The 26,396-nt window shown below is 41.2% G+C and overlaps 1 protein-coding gene across 12 annotated transcripts in view; it reads right to left on the bottom strand.

Annotated features, from left to right (window-relative positions):
- Positions 1-26,396, bottom strand: part of ADCYAP1R1 (ADCYAP receptor type I) — a 140,558-nt gene that overhangs the window by 68,378 nt on the left and 45,784 nt on the right. For all 12 annotated transcript variants that reach the window (XM_086866878.1, XM_086866834.1, XM_023922016.2 and 9 more), the window contains one exon: positions 13,362-13,467. In XM_086866878.1, the coding sequence (XP_086723004.1) occupies positions 13,362-13,467 (106 nt within the window). The remainder of the gene's footprint in view (positions 1-13,361; positions 13,468-26,396) is intronic.

Here is a 26,396-nt window from a genome sequence, read left to right as displayed (position 1 = left end):
TTTACCAAAAAAAACCAACAAAACAAACCACCAAAAACCAAACAAAATCCACCAAAACCTAAAAAAACAAAGCAACAAAAAAAAAAAACCAAAAAACAAAACCAAAAAACCCCAACCAACCCAAAAAACCTAACCCTAACCCTAACCCAAAAACCCCAACCAACACAACAACCAAAACACCAACTAGAAAAACAAAATAATGAACAATATGAACACTGAAAAAAAGAGGAATTCCAGGACTGGGAAGTAAAATAGGCAGCTCAGCTCTCTGAGATTATGAATAAGCTTTCAGTGAAACTCAATTTGCTTATTGAGGCACCTTAATTTAGGTTTTTTAATATGCAAACTGGATGTAAATCTCTGTATCTATCAACTCTACAAAGAGTCTTGGGAGACTCCCCAGCTTATTTAGGCAATAATTTAGATGTTTAACATCCAGTGATGCAATTTTTCCCCAAGAGGAGAATTTTTTCCCTAAATACAGAGCCCAGCACAGTTCTCTTTACGGAAACACACGCCAAAAATGCCCAATGGATTCAGCAGGAGTTGAGATGGGATTGAGAGGAGCAGAATTCCACCTGTTCTTGGTGTTGACAACAGAACCCTTCCACTGCCAGCTGGGGATTGGCTGCTCTCATTTTGGTAAAAAATGTGTTTACTTAAGGAATCATCAAAATTTTAAAGGTGCAACTTGTCAAAGATCTTGTTAAAAAACAAGCTGATCACAGCTATAAATATTTTATTATCTGGGAAGTGAGGCTTTTTGGGTATTTCCACATGGCTTGAGGCTCAAAAAATATTCAAGTTAAAACTAAAAATGCCTCTAAACTCCATGTTTGCAATGTTGTGCAAGAGACAGGTAATTACTTTGATTCATCTGTAAATAATTTATAAGACATTATACATTCATTGAGCTGTCAAAATCGTGAGCCTTCATGGCATCTGGGAGCAAAACTCACAAAGGAAAAAAGGAGGAAAGAACATTTATTTTAACAGATCAATTTGAAGTCTTGTTGGCAAGTTTTCTAAATTCTATTCCTTTCCAACTATTTTGCAGGAATAATGGTTATACTGGAAAGAAAATGGACTTCAACTATCAACTCCTGTTGATAGGAAATGAAGGAAAATCAGATGGCACATTAATAGGGCAGAAGGTCTTCTATCTTCTGAAGTATCTTAATATATTTTCTTAAAATAGTTATAAAACATAGGCAGGCAAAATCAACTTTTTTCCTCTTTTTTTAATTTTTTTCTTTTTTCATAGGAGAGCCTACATGTCCACTTTAAGCAAATATTCTGTTTTCAGCCAGGTAAAGTGAGATTAATTTCACCTTTAAACCCAAGAGTGACATTGCCAAAGAATTCCTGCACCACAGAATAATTCGTTTCTGTGGTGGAACTCATATTAGAAAATGAAATCTCAAGCTGGGAAGCAGAACAGCACAAGCAAAGGTAATTTGTTTTCTAGCACAGAATGCAAAATTCTCCTCTCCAGAAGGAAATATCGCCACATATTAAGCTTTATGACCCCCAAAACAAAATATGAGTTCTTTTTTCCCTTCATTTCTGTTACAAAGGACTGAAAAACAGCATGACAGAATTTTCCCTTTGTACTTCCCTGTTCCCTCCTTTCCTTGTGAGGAATCTGGGGAAGGAATTTCACATTTTTCATTCCCTGCCTTTTTCCAGGAGCAAATCACCACATCCACTCTGAGCCAGCAGTGCTGGATAGCAGCTCATGGGCAAAGCCAAGGTTCTCCCTTCCTCACCCTCACCCTCCTTTTCACAGAAACTCAAAAAAAAAAAAAAAAAAAAATATAATGAAGATTGGACCTCCAGTTCCTCCTCCCTTGTTCTTCCAGGGGTGCAAAAGCCCAAGAAATTTGTGTAAGAAAATAAAGCTTAGTAAGGGCTCAGGAGTTGATATTTATGGAATGGTTAGATTGGAAAGAACCTTAAGGACCATTTAATCCCAATTCCCCTGCCATGAGCATAGAATATATGAATGAGACTTTGTGCAGCTCCTTTTGAGTGTAAATTGGGCTGAACTATCTCATTTTTGCCATGTTGAGATAAGTACATACAGAGATTTTCCTACCACTTACCAGATGGAGCAGTTAAAAACTTGTTACAGCACTGCAACTTGCTCATCCATTTGAAGATGATTTAACTTACTGTGCTTCAGTTTTATTTTGCTGAGGAAAAATCAATATGCAAAGCCTGTCTGGAGTCCAAATTATTACACTTATTCAGCTGCATGTATTATTGAGTAGGCAGTTCCCTGTAATGAAGTTCTTGGCTTAAGTTTGTGAGGTATATTAAGAAGTAGTTGATGCAACAAGAAATGAAATTGTACAGTTGGGCAGTTTTAAGCACTGATCACCTCAGTGAGATTATCAGTGTGGGGTGAAATCTCATAAGAGAAAAACATTTCATGGTAAAAACAGGCTTTTGGTCCAATAGAATTTTATTCACAGCTTTTCCAAGTGATCCTAAAGTACAGGCAAATAGAAAAAAAGGAGTGATTTTAAATAAAATGTCAGAATGTTCCTCCAGAAACCCAAGTGCTGGTGAAGAGGTGACTCTTAAGTGGGCACAGGAGTTACCAACAGAATGCCATGGGAATTTCTTCCAGCCCTTTTGTGCTCCCATGGCTTTTATTGCTCTCCCAGCAGTGCTCTAAGTACAGGCAACCACTCCATGAATAAAGGAAGCAGCACCTGGCAGATTTGCTTTCCAGAGTGGGATTTAATGGACCATTTCCAACATCTACATCTGAATGGCCCTCCAAGTTTTTGTGGGGATAGATAGGAGGAGGCAACTCTGGAGAACATTGTCCTCATTGGACAGCAGATGTTCAAAATGCATCTCAGGAGTCACTCCCCACAAAAACAGCTTTTGTCCTTGGACTGGGGAGGCAGCTTTGGGGCAATAGCCAAGCTGGGAACACCAAAGTCGTGGAGACCAAGTTGTGTGAGGAAAACTCAGAGAATCCCAGAATCTCCTGAGTTAGCAGGGACACGCAAGGATTGAGGAATCCAGCTGCTGGTCCTAGCTGAGTCTCTGCTCCTTTTCCTGCTCCTGCCCCACAGAAAGCCAGAAGGAACAGAGATCCTGATTGTCATCACCAGCAACAGGGAACATCACTGCAAACAGGGAGCCATTGCAGGGCACGGTGGGATGGGCAGATATTACAGATTTACCATCACACCAGGGAATAAACATGCATTTAACACAGCCCAGAGTCCTAATTTCAGTCTGTTTTGGTAGATCCTGTTATATTCACTGGCCATAATTATGGAATTAATTATCTGCAGAAGCTCAAAGCTGAATAATTAAGGAGAGGATCAAAATCTGTATTTTGTCTGTATTAATGTGTATATCAGCATCTTTTTCATCCTTCCAGGCTTTTATAAGATCAAGCTGGGATCGTAATTTCTTGTCCTTTATTGCTGTACTGTCTTCTCCTTGCCTTTGGGAAGTTTGACTAAAACAACCAAATTTCCTGGATGTGATGTGCAGTAATCCTGGGTTTTCTCTGTTACAAACAAGTGCTCAGAATTATTCCCTTTAGGAATCTTTTTTTCTTTCTTTGTGTCTACAATCAATGCATTTTTTCAGTTTGGTTAATATCCTCCAGCAAACAAAACTCCCCCTTTTTTTTTTTTTTTTTGTGTTTTTTGTTTTGTTTGTTTTGTTTTTTGTTGGTTGGTTGTTTTTAGGATTTTCTGAGGAAACATGACTGCTTCTCTGGAAATGCCTATCTCTTTTCACTGAGATTCAGAGAACCATGAGTTTTTTGGGGTGGAAGGGACCTTGGAAAATCATCCAGTCCAAATCTGCTGCAATGATCAAAGACATCTTTAATTACAGCTTAAGTGTCTCACCTTCCACTCCAGTCCATGAAGTCAATGTATTTACTGAAGCTTTGGAAGCAATTCCTGGGATAAAATGAAAGTGTCTCTGGGCAATGATCTGCACTTTGAAATCTTCTATTTTCCATCACTGGTTATTCAGGGTGACAGACTGGACACAGGGGATTTAGGAAGCTCTGTCAGGTATTTTGACTCTGAGGATTTAATTTATTTTAAGAAAGGTAAGGTTTTACTGCAACCTTAGATTTTTTTCAGAGGACTGAGTTTCCAGTCTGGATCTTCTCAAGGCCCCATGTCAGAATGTCTGGCTACCCCAAGGAATCCAGGGACTCTTGTGTTTACATGCACCTGCATCTGGTCCTAAAAAATCTCCAAATTCCCCATTTCTCTTGCTTCAGGAGCTGGACACTAGAAAGCAATTTCCAGCCAAAGTCTAGGGTTCGTCCAGGGTTCCTCTGAAGTGTAATCATTGCCAGAGAGGAGAAACCCAAAGCCCATCAGTGCTGTCTGACTCCATGTCTCATCCCTGGAAATAAAGATCCCAGAAACCAGTCAATTGTGCCACTGCCTCCAGCAAGGATCGAGCTCTCTCTCTCACTGCTGTGTTTTCTCAGGGACACGCACAGTCTGAAGCAGCAAAAAAACATTGCTTTGCCAGAAAATCCAGCAGCCAGCCACAGAACAAGCCATGGGAATAAGAACCAAAGGGATTTTCACACAATTCCCTTTGAAAAGAAGATCCACTTGTCTGACACCTGACTCACTCATTTTTACAGAAGCACAAGACATTTGCAGGACCTTTATGGAAACACAATCTCCATGCAAGGAAACATTCTTTTTCCAGCAACACAGAAGAGTGCAGCAGCTGCCTGCTGGGATAGAGCAGTGGTTTAGAAGGAGTTAACCATCACAGATCACTTATCAATTATCACCCACTTAGAATCCAGATGACTCCTTAACAGATTTTTGGGGATTTGTATTTTTGGCCATGGTACCACAGACATTAAAAATTCAATGAGTGCATGTTGTCACAGCTTCCAGCTGCTCATGGCCCTGCAGATACTGACAGATGAAACCATCCCTCATTAACTGGATAAGTTTTTCTGCTGCTCATCATTCATTTTTTAACTTCAGTGGCCTGGTAGAACATGATTGCAATCACATGTGCTGCTCACAATGACTTGGGACAATGTGAATTAGAAGAGTACCAATGTCCCAGAAGTAAAATCAGTTGCAAAGGTATCTAAAATCAAGGAATTATGGAATGGTTTGTGTTGGAAGGGACAGTAAAGATCACCTCATTCCACCCCACCATGGTCAGGGACACTTTACAAAGCGTCAGGCTGCATCTAGTACGTTGTGTATTTGAAAATGTTCATTAAAAACCCCCAACCAACCAAGCAAAAATCGATGAAACACACACAAAAAACCCACTAAAAGTAAACAATAGATGGGGAAAACCCTCACACTTTAATAATCTCTGCATAAACTGGGGAAAAAAAACTGCTGTCTTTGCTCTCAATCTTCATTTACACCATTAACTAAATGGTCAGAGTGTTCTTCTTGATAATAATTAAGTCTGGACCAAAGAAAAGAGAGGATTTTATGAACTGGATGTCATCACAGAAACAAGGAACTCACGGGTAAAACTGTGCAAATAATGTGTATTTCACTTTCAAATTTTGTTTTAAAAAATCCAATTCTGTTTAATTGAGTGAGAGTTTTTCCTCCATTTTGTCTGACATGAAAACAGAGTCAGGCAGAAAGGAAATTTAATTTTTAGCTTTTTATCTTGAATTTTATCATTTCTTTACTTTTTATCCCTGATTCAATTTAGGTACAAGTACCTCTGAAACAATGTTCTGTTGAACAGAACAATATGAAATGGCCACATTTTTTCATTTTCCAAATTTGTTAATGGTTGCTATTTTTCAGCCTTAATTATTTTAAAATGTAACCTGAACATTTTTCAATGACTAAACTGCTCACAGAGAAATACTTTTATTCAATCTGGTTCCCAGAAACTCATCTTATCCGAGTCATTATCTTACCCAGCTGCCTGGACAAATTCAAATTCACCTTTCATTTTCTTTTAACTTATGTTCCTTGCCTATTACAGAAGAACTTCCTGGCAATTCTGGAGATGACAAAGTAATGGCTTTGAAAGAACCGTGTGGGAATTATCACAATGAATACACTAAGGGATGGGAACAGCAGCTCATACACATGTTTCACAGCTAATGGTGTTTCCAGAGATGTAGATATTAAATTCCAGTACTTTCCTTTCCCTTTTTTTTTTTCTGAATGGAAGTCCAGCAAAGGCTGAGATGATGACTAAACTCAGATTTATCAGCAGGGCTTGCAAAGGTGGCAGTCCTTGTTTAAACCACCAAAGTGTGTTCCTGCTGACCGAGGAGATAATAGAAATTTCTGCCCCATTACAGCAAGCTTTGCATCTCTTTTCTCTGAGTCATCTTCCCTGACCATGCCCAGCCTGATGATCACCTTGCCTGAGCTTTAGCCAGGTTAGAGAGTCCATAGGGCTAAACTCGTCCTCTGGCCTCCCTCTTGGGTCAGGAGAGAGAAAAAGATCTTTACAGAGAACAATTTATCCCCAAATAAATAATAACAAACAAACAAATAAATAAATAAATAAATAAATAAATAAATAAATAAATAGTAAATGATAATAAATAATAAATAATAAATAATAAATAATAATAAATAAATGCATAAATAAATTATAATAAATAAATAAATTATAATAAATAAATAAATAAATAAGTAATAAAGCTCTGAACCCAGAGCTACAAAGGAACAGCTCCAAGGAAGGACCCATGGCTCTACAGGGTTCAGACTCTGTTTAGGTCAGAGAATTGAGGGGTTATTCACTAAAATGCAGAGAGACAAATTCCATCCCTGGAGACAAAGTGGCGAAAAAGAACTCACAAGGTTTGAGGTTAAGATTCTCACAACAGGGACTGAAGTATCCACATTGTGCTGTGGAACATCCACGGCAGGGCTGTGCCCAGGTGAGGCAGGGCACACCTGTGCACACTCCAGCCTTTTGCCAGGGCTCAGCACTATCCCATGGGTAGCACACAGCTCTGGAGACAAGGGGGCACTGCCTTGAGGAATGATTCTCTTGAAGATGAAACACACACTGTGATCCCTGGTGGAGAATGGCCCAGAGCTTTCCAGTCTAGTGGCAATCCAGCTGAGCCTGGAAGAAAAAGCTGATGGATCACACAAACTCTTTTTCTGCTCCCAGCACTATGAGAGTTACAATGCCAAAGAACATCCCTGCTCATCTGCCATCGATATTATGTCTAGGGTGCAATGGGGATGGTATTTGAATCCCTCTTTCCAGGAATTCTTCAGAAAAGAAAAATTATCATTGTTCTGTTTGCCTCCCCAGGCAGAGCATCTAGGTAAATATAGCTTGGCTGTTTATTAAGAATAGAAAGAAACATCCTGGAGGCTTTTCCAAGAAATGTGGTGGTTCATCCATTTGAGGTTTGTCCTGTCTGCAGCTGTGTCTAGAAAAAAACCTTTCCTTAAATTATTCCAGAGCAGCTTGGCTGTGACACAACACCCTTTCCTTCCCCTGCCAAAGCTGGTCCTGAACTTTTCCAATGGCAATGCACTCCCAGGCTTTCAGCCTCACTGATGTGACTAAATTCAGCATCAAGCATTTTAGCTTCAGCTGCTCCATTTGAGGAAAAGATGCTTAATGGAGCCAGAAGCTTGGTTTATGCCTGGAAAATGAAGATTTTGGTCATTATCACCAACAGAATTAATTAAACCCAACTTCAGACCTCCACAATGATTGTGTTAATAGGCAATGCAGAAAAATTGGCATTCATCAGACAACCTTTTCAGCAGTAGGTGGATGCAAAAATAGGACAAGTGTAAGTTCTGTATTTGTTAAGTGTCAGTGAGTTCCAAGTTCTGATTTTGACCTCTCGACTATAAATAGTTTCAATATCTAGCACTGATAAAGATCTCTCTACTTTACAAATCCATTTTGAGGTGACATGAATTATCCACTCTATCAGGTGAATGGACTTATAGAGTCCTAGAATGGTTTGGGTGGGAAGGGACCTTAAAGTTCATCCAGTTCCCACCCCTGTCATGGGGACACCTTCCACTATCCCAAGCTGCTCAAATCCCTATCCAAACTGGCCTTGGACAGTTTCAAGGATGGGGAAGCTTCTCTGGGCAGCCTGTGCCAGAGCCTCACCACCCTCACAGGGAAGAATTTCTTCCCAATATTTAACCTAAATCTACCCTCTTTCACTTAAAACCCTTCCCCCTTCCCCAAAAGCATCTAAAATCATGATGGGAATGTCAGAGAAATTCAGCAAAGAGCTGAAGAATGAATCATTGCTTGGAACACAGAGATAAGTGAAGCACTTTTCCTTGCATTTGCCTGAGAAAAAGCAAAGTTTGATCACAGCTTGGGTCCCAAAGGGTGCACAGGAGATTTGTTCAGACAAAGACTCTACAGAATGGATACCAGAAATAAACACAGACCTCGTGTCTGTCATCACATGTCCCTGGCTTCTCCCTTGAAATTCCTCCTTGCTCCTACCAGCTCTAACATGAATTTAGTAGAAGACACTTTATGCACGTGGATAAATCCATCAGTGCCACAAAAAAGCATCTTTGACCAAGGAGAGATGTATCCATAGAGATCAAAGCTATCTAGGTCTGTGTTTTGCTTTAAAAGGAGCCATGGAGGAAACTTTCAGGTGTAGAGACGTTTTCTTCTCTGTGCCCTTCCAACTCCAGGAATTCATTAGCTTGGATTCAATCCTAGTCCTCTTGTTCTTGGCCACAGCTGCCTCAGTGAGACACAGTGAAGTAATGTCTTCCCAGTGGTGCCAGTGGAAATAACAGCAGATAATTCAAAGGCTCTGAGAGAACAAGAGGCTGATGAGACACTCAATAAAAAATGGGAAACTGAAAAAAAAACAAAACCTCCATCATCTTCATGTGATGGAAACATAATTCAAAATCTATCCTTGCATCACCACACTGCCTCCTAATTCTCATCTACCCCCGTGGTGCCCCGACCAGTTTCTTTCCTGTTGATTTAGGGGGTAACTTTTTACAAGGATTCAATGTGATTCCTTGCAGGAATCATCACATCACTTCAAATCCTTATTTCCTTTCATTTCCTTGACATGCCTGGGAATGTTGCTTCCTCCCAGCATTTTTCAGAGGAAGGGCAGGAGGAGTGGGACTGGAAAGTAAAGGCTGCAAGTTAAAGATTGATTTGACAGTGAGTCATGAGCCACGTAATCACCAAGGAGGCCTCATCACTTCTTCTTCTCTCCAAATTCTCGTGCTGAGTTCACACCTTGGCTCATTCCAGGTCAGTGCATTTTGAGCACTTTGAACACAAAATTGTAGACACAAATCTGCAAATCACTCGAGGAACTCTCCCACCATTTGAGAGAGAGCCACATTCAAGGGACAAGTCTGGAATATCTGCTTCCAACAGTGGAAAGCAAGAGAGGGAACAGGCTGGGAGAAGTATTTCATGCCAATCTACAGCATCAGCAGGGCTCTTTCCATCAGAATTCAGATTTTTGGGGTAATCCAGACCTCCAGCATGACCTAGTCAATGTAACAAAGACAGAGGCTAGTGGGATTTGTCTGATCAAATGTAGACATGTTAATGTGATAATTTAGAGCTGATATGGTGACCCTTTATTCCATGAGTCCAGAGACAAAAAAGAGACCTCATCTAATCCATATTGAGGATGAAATAAATTATGTCTCAGGCTTTACTTGGTAGACATCCAGAGCTACAAACTGGGGAAGGTGACTTCTCATTTGTAGTGCAGATGCAATTGCAGGTATCAACATTTAATTAGATAAATCCCCTGCTAAATGCACATAACCCAGGAAACTGTCATTAATATCTGAGTAACTCCTGTGTCAGTCTTTCCTAGCCCCAGGCTTGGGTACAGGTCAGAAAAACATGGATGGGAGAAATAATAATAAAAAAGGGTGCATGTGGATCAGCAGCGAGATTTATCAAATCTGATCTGGCAGAAGATACCTCCAGGGCTGGTGAGAGCTAGAAGAGGGTCCAGAACAAACTGCTCCACAGCAGGACAGGGATAAAAACTCAAACAAAGGAGATTGGAAACACTGATGTTAGAAATAGCCTGGCACCACTGCCTGGGGAAGTTGAGTATGAAGTAATCACTGCTCTCCTTCCTCTCTTGTCTGCCTTTGGCTTTCATTACTCCCCTTTATCAGTTTAATTCCTTCTCCAGAGCAAGGGAGTCAGACTCTGGGTCCTGCTGAGATTTCATTTCCTTCAAATTCTCTTTTCCATTCAAGCTGTAAGTGATGACTGAACGGGAACGGACACATAGGGTCAGCACATGCCCCCTATTTCTTCTCATACAAAGTTTCTTAAAGAATTTAAAGCATTTAAGAGGAAGAATCCTTCATAAAACTAATGGAAAAAAATTAAAAAGGGAAAAACCAAACAGAGAATCTCGAGGCAATCATTGCCTCTGAAGCATTAAAGGCATGGCCCAGCAGCAGCAGGAGAGGAAACAGAGCTGTGAAGAGTAAAGAAATAATGAGCAGAACATCTGGGCATGAGAGGCAGAGTGGGGGAGAAGGAAGGGAACATCAGAAACTCCATTTGGTCGATGTTTGTGTTCCCTGAACGCAGCAAGGGGGTAAAGCAAAGGCAGCAGAGCCGAATTCTTGCACATTGTAGTACCCCAAAAGTTGTTCTTGCTCTCTCTCCAGCCAAGGACAGGGCTTCCCATGCAGGGAATCACCAGTGCAGAAAACAAGTACAAACACTTTACCATTATCACATTTTTCACCATGTGGGCGCCCTGGAGGACTCATGAAGCCTAATATTTCATCATATTGTTCTAGATACTGCAGAAATACAGAATATACTGTTCATGTCCCAGACCCAAGTTCTGTACGTCACCCTCTTTGTGCCATCTGCCATAAAATGTGGATTTTTCTTTTAAGTCACAGTAACCTGACCATGTTCACAAGCCCCTACAGACTTCTGAAAGGCTCATGATCCCATTTCACACCTTGCAGGCCCACTGAGGAGAAATCAATTCTCAAAAAAATTTAGATATTGAATTTTTCTATGAGAATTTTCATGCAGAAATAATCAAAGAGGTAATTGTGTGCTTGTCCTGTGAATAAATGGAGTTTTATTCACCAGTCAGAGGGATTTCTTCCTTCTTTCAGTTGTTTCTGGCAAGCAAGGCAGTTATTCCCTAACTTTTTCTTTCAAAGAAACAAGCTGATAGCATTTACCCACTAACTGCCACCATTAGCAAGTCTCAGTCCAGAACATAAAAAATTACACAGGACAATTTTCATTTTTGCCCAAATAAAAAACAGTTTGTGTGCAGCAGGAGAAATTCAGGAGGAATCAACACGCTGCACTTTTGAGTGCTTAATTTCTGGGAAGTTACTGCACCTTCAGGGAGTTCTGTGGTGAAACATCTCCGAAAAATTCAGCCAGTAAAGAGGTGGTAAGATTTTGTTGATATCCCATTCTTTAAGGAGATAAAGCTTTGATGGGATTGAGGGTGGAGGGATCTGCCTTGAAAGAAGTATAATGAAATAATGAAAGGTGAGTCTTGAGGTCAGGACTCAAGAGTGAAATGCTGTAGTCCCAGAGGTGAAATTAAATAAATTTAAAACAAGTCTACAAAATAAATAAATAAATAAATAAATAAATAAATAAATAGATTAAAATGCAGATAAAAGGCCAGGAAGCAGGATCCATGGAATGAAAGGGTTTTCAAACAAGAAATACACCAGAATCCTTCACTGGAAAATTAATCTCTTGGAGGGGATATGGTTTTTTTTTTTACTCTAAGCCACATCAGCAGTGGAACTCGTTGCCACAGGATGTGGGGAACGACTAAAAGATGCTCAATGAGCCTGGGAAAATCTTCCCAGTGATTCAGTCTGCAAACACTGGGGGAGCAGAACAGGGAGCAGCTGGGTTCTGCTCTGAGTGAGAGCCTGAAAGGATCCAGCCCCTTCCTGCCCAAGTGGGTGATACAAATCCATCACACTGAGGTGCAAAAGCCCTTCCAGAGGCTCTGGGATTCCTCCATCTCTGAGCTCTGAGCTCTGTCCTTCCCACTTGGAACAGGCAGGGGGAGGAGCTGGGTGGGAACAGTCCCCAGATATCAGGGTTGGTCTGGATTTGGGTGATAAAGAAATAAAAGCTGGCTGGGAAATGGTCTCTTCTCACCTGGGGAGTTCTATGAATTCCTGAACCCAAACAATAACCATTGCATAAGTGTAAGAAATAGGTCTCATGATCAGCTCCTGGCACCATTCTGGGGGTAGGAGGCAGGAAAAAGGTTTTTTTCCCTTTTTCTTTGCTCATGCCACTTCTGGAGCAGGGAAAAATTGGGAAGCTCTTCTGTAAAGCACAAAGAGGGTCCCAAAAGCACATCCCTGGGGGTGAGATGAACTGCCCAAAGTACACTGAGCTCTCCTCAATTCCACCACACCCCACAGTTCCTCTGCCCAGAGCTGGGCAGCAGAACAGAAATGAATTTATGCATGATATAAATAGTAGGACCCTGATGGAAACCCTCCTCTCTGATGGAAATACTCCTAGCAGCTCAAATACAGGAATGGGTTGCTTTAGAGGACACTGGTACTACAGACACCTGTGTTCTGCCCTCCTTTTCTTCTGCACTAAAATGTGCTTCAGGAAAAAGGGGAGACAAACCTCCCCTCTTTTATCACACACCACGTGTTCTATCAGCTTTTCTCCGCTGTTTTATCAATTCCAGTCACAGCAGAAGCAGTTTGGACAGGACTCAGTAAATGGACCCTGATTTCCAATTAGTTTCTTTGTCATTCTTTGCCCTTCTCTCCTTGGTGCTGGCCACAGGCAGCTCCTGCTGCAGTCAGGAGGAAATAAGACAGGATATTAAACTATAAATTTCTTTGCTCACTGCCTCAGTTTCTTATCTCAGCAACAGCACAAGTATCCTTCATCAAGATTACAGATACCACAACGTTAATCCCTGTAAAGGGCTTCAGGTCATGTGAGAGATACACAAATTATTACTGAGATGAGGAAGGAAAACGAGCTGCTCCAGAGCAGCACTTTGTGTCACATCCTGTCCCCAAAGCTCTTGTCATCCAGGCAAAAATCATCCAGGCATCCTTTCTTTTTATTTTGGTTTTTTTATTAGTTTTGCAGCCATATTGTAACTCCATTACCTAACATAAAGAAAAAAATTCCTGACCTCTGATAATAACCAGGAATGATTCTCATTCAATCCCACAGATTGAATTTTTGTCCTTATTTCCCCAAGCTCATTCAGCAGCAGTGATGCTCCTCTTACCATGAAATGTTTCCTTTGACAGTGCTGAAAAGGCATCACAGGAAATGGTGAAAAACACTTTAAATTGTCAGCTCAACGTGCAGGATCTGGAACTCACCTGGAGAGGAGTCATTGAGAGGGTTCAGGGCCGTCGCCCTCCGGATCTTCTCCAGACAAGTCTCTTGCTCCTTTTTAATGATGCAGTTGGAATGGGTTGCTGCAACCTGAAATGGGAGGAAAAAAACCCAAAACAGTTACAGAAATAAAATTGTGAGGTGATCAGGAAGTGCCAGTAAATTTTAAGATCCCATTACAAGGAAAAAATAAAAAAAAAAAGAAGAAAAATATTATTTGAAGTTGAGGAAAAACTGAAATAAGCTTCATTTTCTGTCCTTTTTTTCTCCTTTACTTTTACTCCTCTTTTTTCTTCTAGCAGGTTTAAGGTGAAATTAAGTAATTAAAATTCTCATAAATTATTTGAGAGTTTTATATTGTTCTCCCTGAGAAAATGTGTTTTCTAACATGTTTGTTTTATTTTATTCAATTCCTTCTTCACATAAAGCTGAACAAGGGTATCTCGAAATACAGAAATAATTTAAAGAAGAATTATGAATACATTTAGGTGTGGTTTGATCTTCCACCAGTTTCTTATGAGCCTTTGCATAATTCATTAAAATCTCTCTGTAATCTAAATCAAATTAAAATCTGTTTCACCTATTCTGTCACCCTGTTCATTCCTCGGTGTTACTTTTATTTATTTCCAGAAAATACAAGGTAAATTATTTTGCCAAAAATAATACAATGTCAAATAAACCAGGCTGACTTGATCCAAATATTATCTTTCTTTTTTTTTTTTTTCTGTTTTCTATCTTTAACTCTCTAGTAGAGCCCACTACAAGAAAAAAGTAAAGGGGGGAAAAAGAAGGGAATAAAAAATTTAGTGTATTAACATTGCAGCCAACAGAATTCAGGCAATGCCAAAGCAAAACAAAATAAGGATGTGACCCATTTCTGGAAACCAATACAGGACAGCAGAGAGTGATCAGGGAATATCAATAGAAGGAAAATAAAACCTCAGATTTGATGAGACCACTTTACAGGGGCACAGCTGAGGTCCAAACCCCACCCAGTGGAAAACACCATGGAATCAGTGCCCTGGCTGAAGGTGGTGCAGCAATTTTGTTATTTTATTTCCCATCCCATTTCCATCACTCTTGACAATGGAAAACCACAGAGGAAATGGTGTGTGACCTGTTTCCCCTTATCTGCTAAGTAGGGACAAGCAAACAGGGAAAGAAATACCCAAATTTAATTTGCTCTGGGTTATTTTGGAACCCCATGTGCACAATTCAACTTTTCCTCCCTCACACCCCGGGGAATGAACAGTTTGGATCAGGGATGCACCAGTCAACAAAACCTGAGAGCAAATCCCAAGGCAGGTGAAATCCTTTCAGCAGCTAAAGTGGCTTACAAAAAAGAGGGAGAGAAACTTCTACACCGGCAGAAAGCGACAGGACAAGGAGGAATGGTTTGAAAATGAAAGAGGGGAGATTCAGATCAAGAATTAGGAAGAAATTCTTCCCTGTGAGGGTGGGGATGCCCTGGCACAGGGTGCCCAGAGAGGCTGTGGCTGCCCCTGGATCCCTGGAAATGTCCCAGGCCAGGCTGGATGGAGCAACCTGGGATAGTGAGAGGTGTCCCTGCCCATGGAGGGGGTGAAATGAGATTTATCTGTAAAGTCCTTGCTGACCCACAGAACTCAGTGAGTCTGTAAAGATCCAGTAGGATGGTGCTTGTGTTGTGCTTTTGGTTGTGTGATGATGCTCTGAACCATCTGCACACTTTTTTTTGTAAATGTTAAAAGCTACCACTGCTATTTCAAGGACAGAGAGGGTTTCCTGATGAACTCTCCTGGAAAGCTTTCCTCACCATTTGTAGGAACTCATAATGCTGCACAGTTTCATCATCTCCAAGATCCCAGTAATAAATTTCAGCTATTTTCCCCCAGAGAACACACCAGGTACAACCATATTAGATTTGTCTGTCTTCAAAACAAACACAGTTCTGTTTTAAGGGCTCCCAAGTGCCTGGAAAAGATAAATTGTCACAGATCTCCAGGATCTCCCAAGAACATAAGGACTTTTGCTACATCATCCCCTAAGCATCCCCAAAGATAGAGAAAATTGCATTGGCTGGCATTCAAGTTCTTAGAATATATTTTAAGAAGATAAAAGGGAAATAGAAAGAAAAACAGAGTTCTGCTGTTAGGCCAGGTTCACCCTCCACAGCTGCCCAGGTGTGAGAGGAGTGTCCAGGGATTGTCTCAATACTCAAATGTGGCAGTTTCTATACAGTTCACTAGGTACAGATTAGAAAAGGTGTCATTTAGTAAAAAATATTGTCATTATTATTATTATTATTATTATTATTAGTAGTAGTAGTAGTAGTAGTAATAATAATAATAATAATAATAATAATAATAATGTTGTGTTGTCTATGCAAGCAGGATGTGACTAAACAAAAGGAAATACTTCTTCACACACTGTTAACTTGCAGAAATATTCAGCTTGAAATTGTGAATGTTAAATGCCACACATGGATGCATATATTTATCCAAAGGCCATCCAATAACAGAGCTCAGTGAGACACTAGAACAGATCATTCCAGGCTGCCCCTGAATCCCTGGAAGTGTCCAAGGCCAGGTTGGATAAGACTTGGAGCAGCCTGGGACAGTGGGAGGTGTCCCTGCCATGGCAGGGGTGGCACTGGATGATCTTTAAGGTCCCTTCCAACCCCAACCATTCTATGATTGCATTCCAGAATATTAAGAAACCCACAATGCTCCTGTCCTCAGAGACATTTGATAAGAAAATTCAGATTCAATCTACAATGAAAAGACAAAAAAGTGTGATTTATCCTTATTTCTTTGGTATCTTCTTTGCTAGAGGTGTATCAAAGCCAGAACTTGATTGATTGTAAAGAAAGACCAAAGTTAAAAGGTCAGACTTTTCTGTTCTCCTCGCAGAGTGGCACATCTGGTCTGATTAAATTTAGTCAGATGCATCCCAGTAAATCTGGTTTAGGAGGCTCAGGTGTGGACAGGGCCACGTGCTTCACCTGTCCCTGCAGCTTTCCTCAAGCTTTCACTGTTACCACAATATTCTGATGTGACTTCCCATCACCATCTTTCGTAGCACCTCATCAACAGATTTTAAAAAATATCATTTTGGGGAACATGGAAACCGAAAGAGAAAGCAAAGAAAAGGAGGAAGCATCAGCCTTGGTGTCCAAGGAGAGAACAGGAGCTGCCTGTCATCCCTGCTAACAAGCAATTCCATATCTGGGAACATCGAAAAGGCTTGAATTGACAATAACAAAAGGTTTGTCTGCTGGTTGCAGAGACACTTTGGTGCTGTCACATTTTCCTGAAAGGATCCAGGGCTTTGCTGTTTCTCAGGCCACCATGGACTGGTAAAGCCTTTAATCAGCCAAGTCAGGCTTCAATTCCTGATTTCAGTGGCAGTGTAAGCTTGAACTCCAGGCCTCCTCATCCCATTTCTTTTGCCCCGAGGACATTTGCAATTTCCTGTGCTTAGCAGAGACAGTCTGGTTTCAGTTTCCCAGAAGAGATCAGGGATATGTGCAGTTAAAGAGTGTTTTGACACATATTAGAAAAAAATCAAGAATCCAAGTCAATAGTGCATGAAATTCACAGGTCTTTGAAAAATTTATTACTCTCAATGAAGTGAAGGATTCTGACTCACATCAGTTTAGAAAAATGTTTATATTCATTTAGATACAAAGGCAGTCAATATTTGTTTGGTTCTGAGAGAACACAAGAAGCTGGCAGGACACTAAAGAGGTACAACAAATTCAGAGCTTTCATTTTCCTTACGTGTTTTTTATTAAGGTGGCCACCACAAATATAAACTGGTATGTGATCTGTGCAAATTCCAGTGCTTAACTCTTTGCAGTTTCCTTGAAATTATGGTAAAATTAATAACAATCATGTTATGTTACAACATACGTATTTACAATAAATTTGGTATGTTTAATTATATTTTTCATATATATTTATATAAATTTGGTCTATATAATTATATATACACACCAACTGTGCAGAACAGTCCAGCCAAAAAAATCTGAACTGCCTTTGACTACGTTCAATTATTCAAAAAACACCATTTTTGCTCATTTTGTTCTCAGTAAAAATATTCACAACTGCTATAAAACTTGATTTCCCTACATGGATTTGCTCAGTGGATCTGCAGAAGTGAGATGTCCCCAGCATTCCTGAGACCCTCCAGGATCAGAAAATCTGCTTTGATGTCCTAGTAATGACGTGATGGTGAGATGGGAATCACTTGGAATTTCTATAAAGAACAGCTCAAATATGGCAATTCTGCACCATTGGCTGTTCTTTTCTCTTCTGTATTTTTGTGTTAAGTCTGTAAAGTCCTGATTTATTTTCTTTTGGGTTTTTTTTTAAATGAATTTTTTTTGAGTTAATTTCTACTTCATTCAGGACATGCCATATCAGGCACTGTGACAATGAGAGGGCAAAGAAGGACAGATAAGAATCAACAACAGTGACAGCAACTCTTCATTAAATCCTTCATGGCCATGGTTTTACATCAACACAAAGATGAATTAGAGTGTGATTCAACTTTTGCTTCAGTGTTTTTTCTAAAATAATGCAAGAAAGGCGTTTAATCCACAAGGTAGATGAGCTCACTCACTTCAAGCTGAATTACACACATTTTACTAATTCTATTATGACTTCCAGTATTGAAAAGTTAGCTTCAAAAATGATAAATTGTTGTGTGAGCATTGCCAAAAGAGGCTCACTTTGTCATGGAAACGACACCGTTCAGTCCCTGTTCTCACCAAGCAATGATTCAACTGGTCACACCAGGGCCAAGAGTGGCAAAATGCTGTGTTAAAAATAAAGGGCTTTGGGAAGGAGCTCTGATTATCTGGATTTTTTTTTTTTTTTTTTCCCAGAACTGATTTGCATCACTGCTGGGCCCCACAAGACTGGCTTGGCAATCCAAGAAGTTGTTGTCCCCAGAAAGGTCTGAGGTTTGTCACTTGATTGCGTTTTTTGCCTTCCTGAGTAAATGGCATCCAAACCGCTGTGATTTCAAAACACTTCACACTGAGTGAAAGGGTAAAGCCATTGGGAACTCGTTCAAACCCAGCCACAATGGTACAATCTGCAGCAGAGCTTGGACACCACACTTTAAACAAATTGAACAGGGGAAAAAAAAAAATACCCACCAGCAGAACACGCTGCCAGGAAAAGGCATCGATCCCTTTCAACGCGGCTGGTGTAAATTTAAAATTTGGGTACACTAACACTCCTGGCTCCTGGAGAGATGCACATCCCACTGCAGGTTAGAAAATAGCAGCAGCACAAGTTCCCTTCCCTCAGTGGAGGCTTTCTGAAGTGAGTGCTGGACAAAAGATGCCTTACCCAACACAGGGGTAAAACTATTTTTGAGTTTGCCTGAACTGGTTTTTTGTAGTATCATAGAATTGTGGGATGGCTTGGGTTGGGAGGGACCTTAGAGATATTTTCCCAATTTTCCTGCCATGGGCAGAGATGCCTTCCACAGTCTCAGGCTGCTCCAAGACCCATCCAGACTGGCCTGGGACACTTCCAGGGATGGGACACCCACAGCTGCTCTGAGCACTCTGTGCCAGGGCCTCACCACCCTCACAGGGAACAATTCCATCCCAATATCCCATCTAAACCTCCTCTCTTCCACTTTGAAACCATTTCCCTTTGTCCTGTCACCACATGCTCTTGTAAATAACCTCTCTATAACTTTTTGCAAGCTCCCTTATCTTGGAAATCAGTTGTAAATCCCCTCTTTGAGCATTGTAAAGCATTCCCAGGAGAGCTGAGGACTTCCATGGGAAATGTCATCTTGGATTAAACCAAAATATCCCTTTATCTCTAATAGCAGGTGGTGCTTCCCAAAGCTTTCTATTGGCAGGATGAACCACTCACTGGAAAAGTGATTAAAAATCTTGCTAGACAAAATGTATTTGAGATGAAACTAAGGGTTTAATAGCCATTCTGATTGCTGATTTTATATTTCATAGAAATGGCTTTCTCCAGCAATTCCTGAGAATTTCTTCTCCAAAGATCCATTTCTGAAGTACAACTCCCAACAGCACAGTTTGGATTTTTCCTTCATTTCACAGAGGCCAATGTCAGCCTGAAAAGCTGATAACCAGCACTGCAATTCCCATTTATTTTTTAAATTGCTCAAAAGAAAGGAAATTTAGGTGTTCAAATCAGGGTCTACTCCCTTACAAGACTTTATGGGAATTTTCTCACCGCTTTGAGAGCTTTTAGCATGGAGCAAAATTGGATTGTATGGATATCACTGCAGGATATCAGGGGTGCAGGGCTTGCAAAGATCACTGACAGTCGCTTCCAAGGACACTTTCCAGCTCCTGACACAGGTTGTGACATGGCAGAGCTGCTGGCAAGAGAACAGCCCAGTGTGGATCCAGGGTTTGGCCAAGTCTGTGTCACAGCAGGAGATTTCCTGGATGGGGGGTTACAGGCAAGTCATGCACATGTAAATTGCTGGAATTTGTGATTGATAAACGAGGAAAAAATAATGAATATTTTTTTTTCCTCTGTGGTCCCACTACTCCAGCCTCAGGTAAGCATTTCAGATTTGGCACAGAAGTTCAGATGAATCAATTAACAAGAATGACTGGAGTGGAAGTTGGAGGGTGGGATCTGTTTTTTTACACATCGTGCCTGGCTGAGAAGTGAGGATTTATATCGACATAAGTCTGGGATGAGATGTTCAGATCCAGCTGAACACCTGAAACGAGGGAGCTGACATGGAAACACTTTAATTTCTGAGCAATCTGGGACCTGCTGTTTGTATAATCTGAGGAACTGCTGATCCAGAGGGGAAAACCTGTAGGTGACAATGATTCATTTTTCAGCTCCCAGATTTTCTCTGTTAGATCAATCTGCTGTCTTGGCAAAACTACTGGTTACTCTGAACCCTGAAATTTCCACATAAACTGTGAATAAGAGGGTTCCAGATGATCCTTAAGAAGGTCCTGGACCATCATTTTTGCAGCTATATTTTCTGTCAGCAGCAGCAACAGAGAGGAGTCCTCCTCTCCTATTTTCTCCAGAGGATTTTCAGGAAAGCACACTGTTTTCACTCTTCAAGCAGCACTGGTAGTACAGGAATGCCCCCTGTTTAAAGCAGTCTGTATCAGCTGCCAGAGCAAGCCAAAATCAACAGGATGAAAAAGATAACCTAGAGCTTTACCCGTCTTTTCCTGATCTATAGATTTTATGTTTAAAGCTTCGGTGTCTCCTACTTCACCCAGACATCCCTGGTGGCTTTCTCTGAATGATGTCAGCTCTCACATGTGTCTTCCAGGGACAGCCATGGAAGCACAGGATAATTCAGGTTGGGAGAGACCTCCAGAAGGATCCAGCTCAACCTTCCACTGGAAGCAGGCTCCGCAATGGAACAGCTTAAGTCTTCCCAGGGCTTTTTCCACCTGAGTTTTGGAGAACTCTGGGAATGAAGACTGCACAGCCTCTGTGGAACTTACCCCAGGGGTCACTTATTATTGTTGGGGAGGATGAAACAGGGAAACCTTATGAATGTGATTGTTTGGCAGAAGATTCTGAAAATATGAAGGCTGGAATAGAAGTAGAAATTAAAGCCTGTTTTGAGTCGTGAAGCTGAGTACCAGTGACTATATAACCAAACAACAATAGCCTAGCCTAACAAAATCCTAGAGGAGAATCCCTGCTGATAAAACAATATCCTTCTGCTGATAAAGTCCAAAGATCAAGAAGCAAGGGAAGAATTTGTCAAGACTGTAGAGTTTAAAATGCAACACTGTATGTTAATATGGGGATGTTCAGAGGCTGTATGCAAATTCTTTAGTGGGTGTATCTTGTAGTGGTTGGTTACTGAGAATTAGAATATTCACTATAGAAAAAGATATATTGTATTGTAACAAGAACTTCACTCTCTTAACTCTTAGCTTTCCGCTACTCACAGCTCTCCTCTCTTAACTCCTACCCCTCTCTACTTTTCCCTGCTCTCTAACCTCTTTTCTCCCTCTTTCACCTCACTCTCTCCCCTGCCCCCGGGACCATGTGCATGCCGAGGCTGGTGGCAGAGACAGGTTTCTCCCTCTCTTCACCCTTATAATAAATTGCTTATACCTGAACAGTTTGACCCAGCAGAAGTCTCTCACCGTGAGCCAACATTTTTAGACACCAATAGATTCTCTCCAATATGAACCTCCCTTGTTCCAGGTTACACCAACACTCTGTTGTCCTCATGCCACACATCATGGTGAAACCCCTGGCTCTTTCCTTCTGATGGTCTCCTCATAAATACCACAAGGCTGCTACAAGATTTCCCCCTGATTTCCTCTCCTTCCATCTTTGGCAAAAAAAAAAATAATCCAAATTTCCTCATCATCTCCTCACAGGCAATCTCAGTGTTCCTCCTTTGAACTTGCTACAGTTGACAGATATTTTATTTATTGAGGACTCTAAAACTGGAGGTAATATTCCAGAAATAGTAGATTTAGATGAGATGTTAGGAAGAAATTCTCTCCTATGAGGGTGGGGAGGCCCTGGCACAGGGTGCCCAGAGCAGCTGTGACTGCCCCTGGATCCCTGGAAGTGTCCAAGGCCAGGTTAGACAGGGCTTGGAGCAACCTGGGATAGTGGAAGGTGTCCCTGCCCAGGACAGGGGTGGGACTGGATGGGCTTTAAGGTCCCCTCCAACCCAAACCATTCTGTGATTCTATGATGCTGTAATTGATCCATCACGTGCTCAGTAGGTGGGGATAAACATTTCCTTGTATCAACTGCCTTTGTTCTTAATCCAGCCCAGGACAACGCTGGCCATCCCTGCTTTCCTCAGGACCTGTGCAAAGTGTGCAGAGTCAAGGCTCCCAAAAATTCTTGAATGGTTTTCCACGCTGCAAAGAACTTCCTGGGGCCTTTCACTGAGGGAATCTGTGTTATCTTCAGGCCTCTCTCACTGTGTGGACACCGGGAAACAGAGAAGCTTTCAGGAGCTCTGCAGTTGTCCTGCGCTGGATGCCATGTTCATTTGCAAAGCAAGCTCTTGTCATTACTTGTTATTATTTGCCCATTTATACTTCATTAGATTTAAACAAAACCCTGAAGAGAAAAGGTCCCTGACAGGAAATTTGTTCTGTAGAGGCTCCCAGCAAGTTCAATGGAGCCCCATCTGAGTCACACTTGGAACAGGAACGCGTTGATGAGCATCTACAAGGAGGCTGCAGAAACACTTTCTGCACACACACACACATCCCCTGCCCAGGGGAGGAAGCTTTAATTAATCTCCTAATTAAATTAAAGCTATTTACCCTCAGCTAGCACATGCATTCTTCCCTTTCTCTCCTCCCTGCGGGCAGCTCCAGTGAGCTCGTGCTGAAGCTCTCACTCCAATATTCCCCCAAGGGCTCTGGGAATGGGGAGACCACTGGAGAAGGGAGGCAAAGAGCTCTTACAGCAGTGGTAATTGGGAGTGCTCAAACTTATTCTCAATTTCCCTCCTTCTCCTTTCAGTGCTCAGAGACATTGGGCTGGATATTGTGCTGAAGTGGAGGATGAAAAACAAACCACCTCACAACTGAAAAAAGCCCCCCTGTACAAAAGGCTGTGCTCAGAGCTGTTTTCTCAGCAAGCCTTTCTTTCTCCTTCTGGTTTCTGGATGGCTTCATCACTATTTTGCTGTAAAAAACTCAAGAACATTTTTTCTGAACATATTTCTGAAGAAAAGAAGGGAGGAGACTGAATGGGGGTATCAGAGCACCAGTGTGGAGCTCAGCTAAAATGATCAGAAAGGAAAAGATGAGGCAGCCACATCTGCTCTGAGCAACCTGTGCCAGGGCCTCCCCACCCTCACAGGGAAGAATTTATTCCTAATATCCCATCTAAACCTGCCCTCTGTCAGTTTGAAGCCCTTCCCCCTTGTTCTATCACTACATGCCCTTGTCAAAAGTCTCTCTCCAGCTCTCCTAGAGGACCCATGAGGTGGCATTCAAGTAATCCAGTTTAGGGGCAAGGAAAATTTTTACTCTGAGTTTTAAAAGGTGATGAAATCTCCTCCATGGGGGACAAAAAAAAAATAAATTAAGCAAACAAACCAAACCAAACCAAACAAAAAAAGCCAAACAAACACACAAACAAAACCCTAAAAAAAACAAAACAAACAAAACCAAAAATCCAATAAGGAAGAAAAAAGTTGAGATATATTAACCCACTCCTCCAGGATGACAGAAAATATTAAAATAACAGAATTTTCCACAATGTAGAGAATTCCAAATTTTTTCCCTCGGATGTTATTATCCACCTTGATCTCTCAGTCTGGGTTTATTCCACAGAGAACATTACTAATGCCACTTTCATTAGGTGACCTAGCAAAGCAGAGTTCCTGCTTTTAGGGTTGTCTGCTTATTGATGTTCACCTTATCTCGGCATTTAGGGCTGCCTCAGTGCTGTGCTGCTGAGGAGCATCAGGAAGCACCTCTCTCACAGCCTGTTAATGCTCTGGACACTTGATTTTAATCAATATTTATGGCTCAAGTTATCAGGGTGAGACAAAAAAAAAAAGGGAGAGGGAGACTTGCAGTGTCAGTGCTTGTCTGGATAACAAAAATGGGATGCCAAGGTGACTGGAGTGGCTGCAGATCCAGCACTGGTGAATCCCATCCCCATCCTGCTCCTTGGAAATTCTGATTTCTGCCTCATTCTTTCACCTTCAGCACCGCAGGCTGCATAGGCCAGCAGAAGTAGCGGGCACATGGTTGATCACCAGCATTTAAATATCTGCAAACAGTTCTTGGAGTGAAACATTTCAATGCAATTCTCAGGAAATAAAATCTCTGATGGCACACAGTGGCATCCTGACAGTGAATAACCAAGCTCTGGGTAGATAAATCCCTGCCAGAGGAGTGATCAGTTCCACCAACACAATTCCCCCCACTGGTGCAGCAGAAGGGATTTGGCATGTTTGTAATTCACTGGTGTTCAACCACATGCAGCATTTCTGTCTTGGGCATCTCTAAGCTTAAAAATAACAATTTAATGTCATTTAATGATGCCCTGGACACCACTGAGAGTAGGAAGACACATTACCTGTTTTATAGTGTTTGTCTCATTAAATTGTTTTAATTTCTCCATTAATGCATATTACCAAATAATGACTTTCACTGGGAGACTTAGCCTTTGTATTTAACCCTATGTTACAATCATATTATATATATTTTATATATAACGTATTTTCAGATCCTGAGAACATATAGCTCTGAATTAGGATCATGCCTCATGATCTGGATGCAGCACAAATGTGCCCTTCTCAAGGAAATGCAGTGAACAGGTGATGAAAAATAACTTTGGACCTCAATTCCCCATCCCTGATGTTTCAAAGGAGCAACAAAACCACAAAATTCTTTCAGAGGTGCCATAAAAGAGGGGCCCAGACTCACAGTCAGCAGGGACCTGTGCATTAGCCACAATAAAACCAAATAAGCAGTAATTAATTACTGACATTTCCACAGGAGCTTGAGAGACTGAGAAGCACAATCACACCTGGTTCCTTTCTTCAATCACAGGAGCTGAGCTCCAGAACATGTCAGACAAGGTGTGACAATTAGAGGGCTTTTCTTTTCACACATTATGAAATATTCAGACACATCCACCTCAATCCATTTTCTGAGGAGCTGAGAGCGGCAGATATGGGAGGAGAGCAGAGATGGAACAGCATAAAAAACAGGTGAAACCTCTGGTCCACATCACAGCCCACACAGAATACCCAGAAATGTTTCCTAATAACAGCTGGAGCTGTTACTAAAAATATATTAATATCTATATCTATATTTATATCTATATCTATAAATATATATATACATATATGCATATATATGTCACTATACATATTCTATACCCTGGAAAATCTTCCCTGGTTGAAGCTGACCCTGAACACTCCTGATTTTGGTGGTTTTGTGGTTTTTTCACATTGTTATGGGATGAAATACCCAAAAGTTGAGGTTTTGGAAGGGTAACCTACTGTGTAAAAATCTGGACTAGTGTGGAGCAACATATTTGAGAGCAGTTCTTGCTGTGTTACACATCCAGCTCACTCTTTCTTTCCAAATTTTTTCCAATATTTTTCCCTTTTCCTAACATTTTATTTACTATTGCCATATCAAGAATAACCTGCCATTAAACTGTAACTCAAAGTTCTTGTGAACCATGATGTAAGAATGCAATTTATTACTTAGTCCTGCAAAAAGTGCATTTCCTATCCATGTGTGAATGCTTTACTCCACATGGCACCAGGATAGGAGCATAAATTATGTACAGAAATGAATTTATCTCCCATGCACTGCTCATGTGGCCTCCTTAGAAAACCCTACTCGTAACCACACAACATTTCCTGAGCTGAACCTCTAGCAGGTTTCAAAAATTCAGAAATGTCTTTACAAAACAGCATTGTAGAATTACTAGAAACCAAGCTAAACTGAACAAAACCCAGTGCCAGATTGCACACCCGCCCCCAAATCCTGATTTTACTCTTTTATCACTGCGGGTTTGATTTAAGGAGGGACAAGGCGCAGGGATTGAGATGGTCTCGTGTTTCCAACAGCCCTCAGTCATCCTTAAAGGGTGACTTCATTCCAAGGAAAGCAGCAGGGCTTGGCTGCCTTTCAGACCCCGACAGATAAACCACAGGTCTCGCTGTCACAGCCTTGTCATGACCCAGATTCTGCTCCAGCACCTCCTGCCTTTTGTGCCACGCAGAGATCTCCGAAAAGGGACATGTTCCTAGACAAGGACAGACTCGAGATGGATTTTATTAACCTGGCAGCACAAGTCCTGTTGCTCTCAGCTCCACCAAGGTACAGCAGTTAATCTGCATTTAATAAAAAGACAGTTAATAAAAAGACATTTCTGAAGTGTTGGCAGGTACAGGGACATTGTGGATGCAGAACTGGTGGCACAGTGACTCTTCCCCAGGGTAGCAGAAGCCTCAGCTGTGCTGTTTGCAGCTGAATGCAATCTGCAGCCTTTAAGAATCAGAGCCTTTTGCATATTTAA

The sequence above is a fragment of the Cyanistes caeruleus genome, chromosome 1 (genome assembly GCF_971803275.1).
Source record: "Cyanistes caeruleus chromosome 1, bCyaCae1.hap1.1, whole genome shotgun sequence".
NCBI classification, from domain to species: Eukaryota; Metazoa; Chordata; class Aves; order Passeriformes; family Paridae; genus Cyanistes; species Cyanistes caeruleus.
This window is presented reverse-complemented; position numbering and strand designations above follow the sequence as displayed.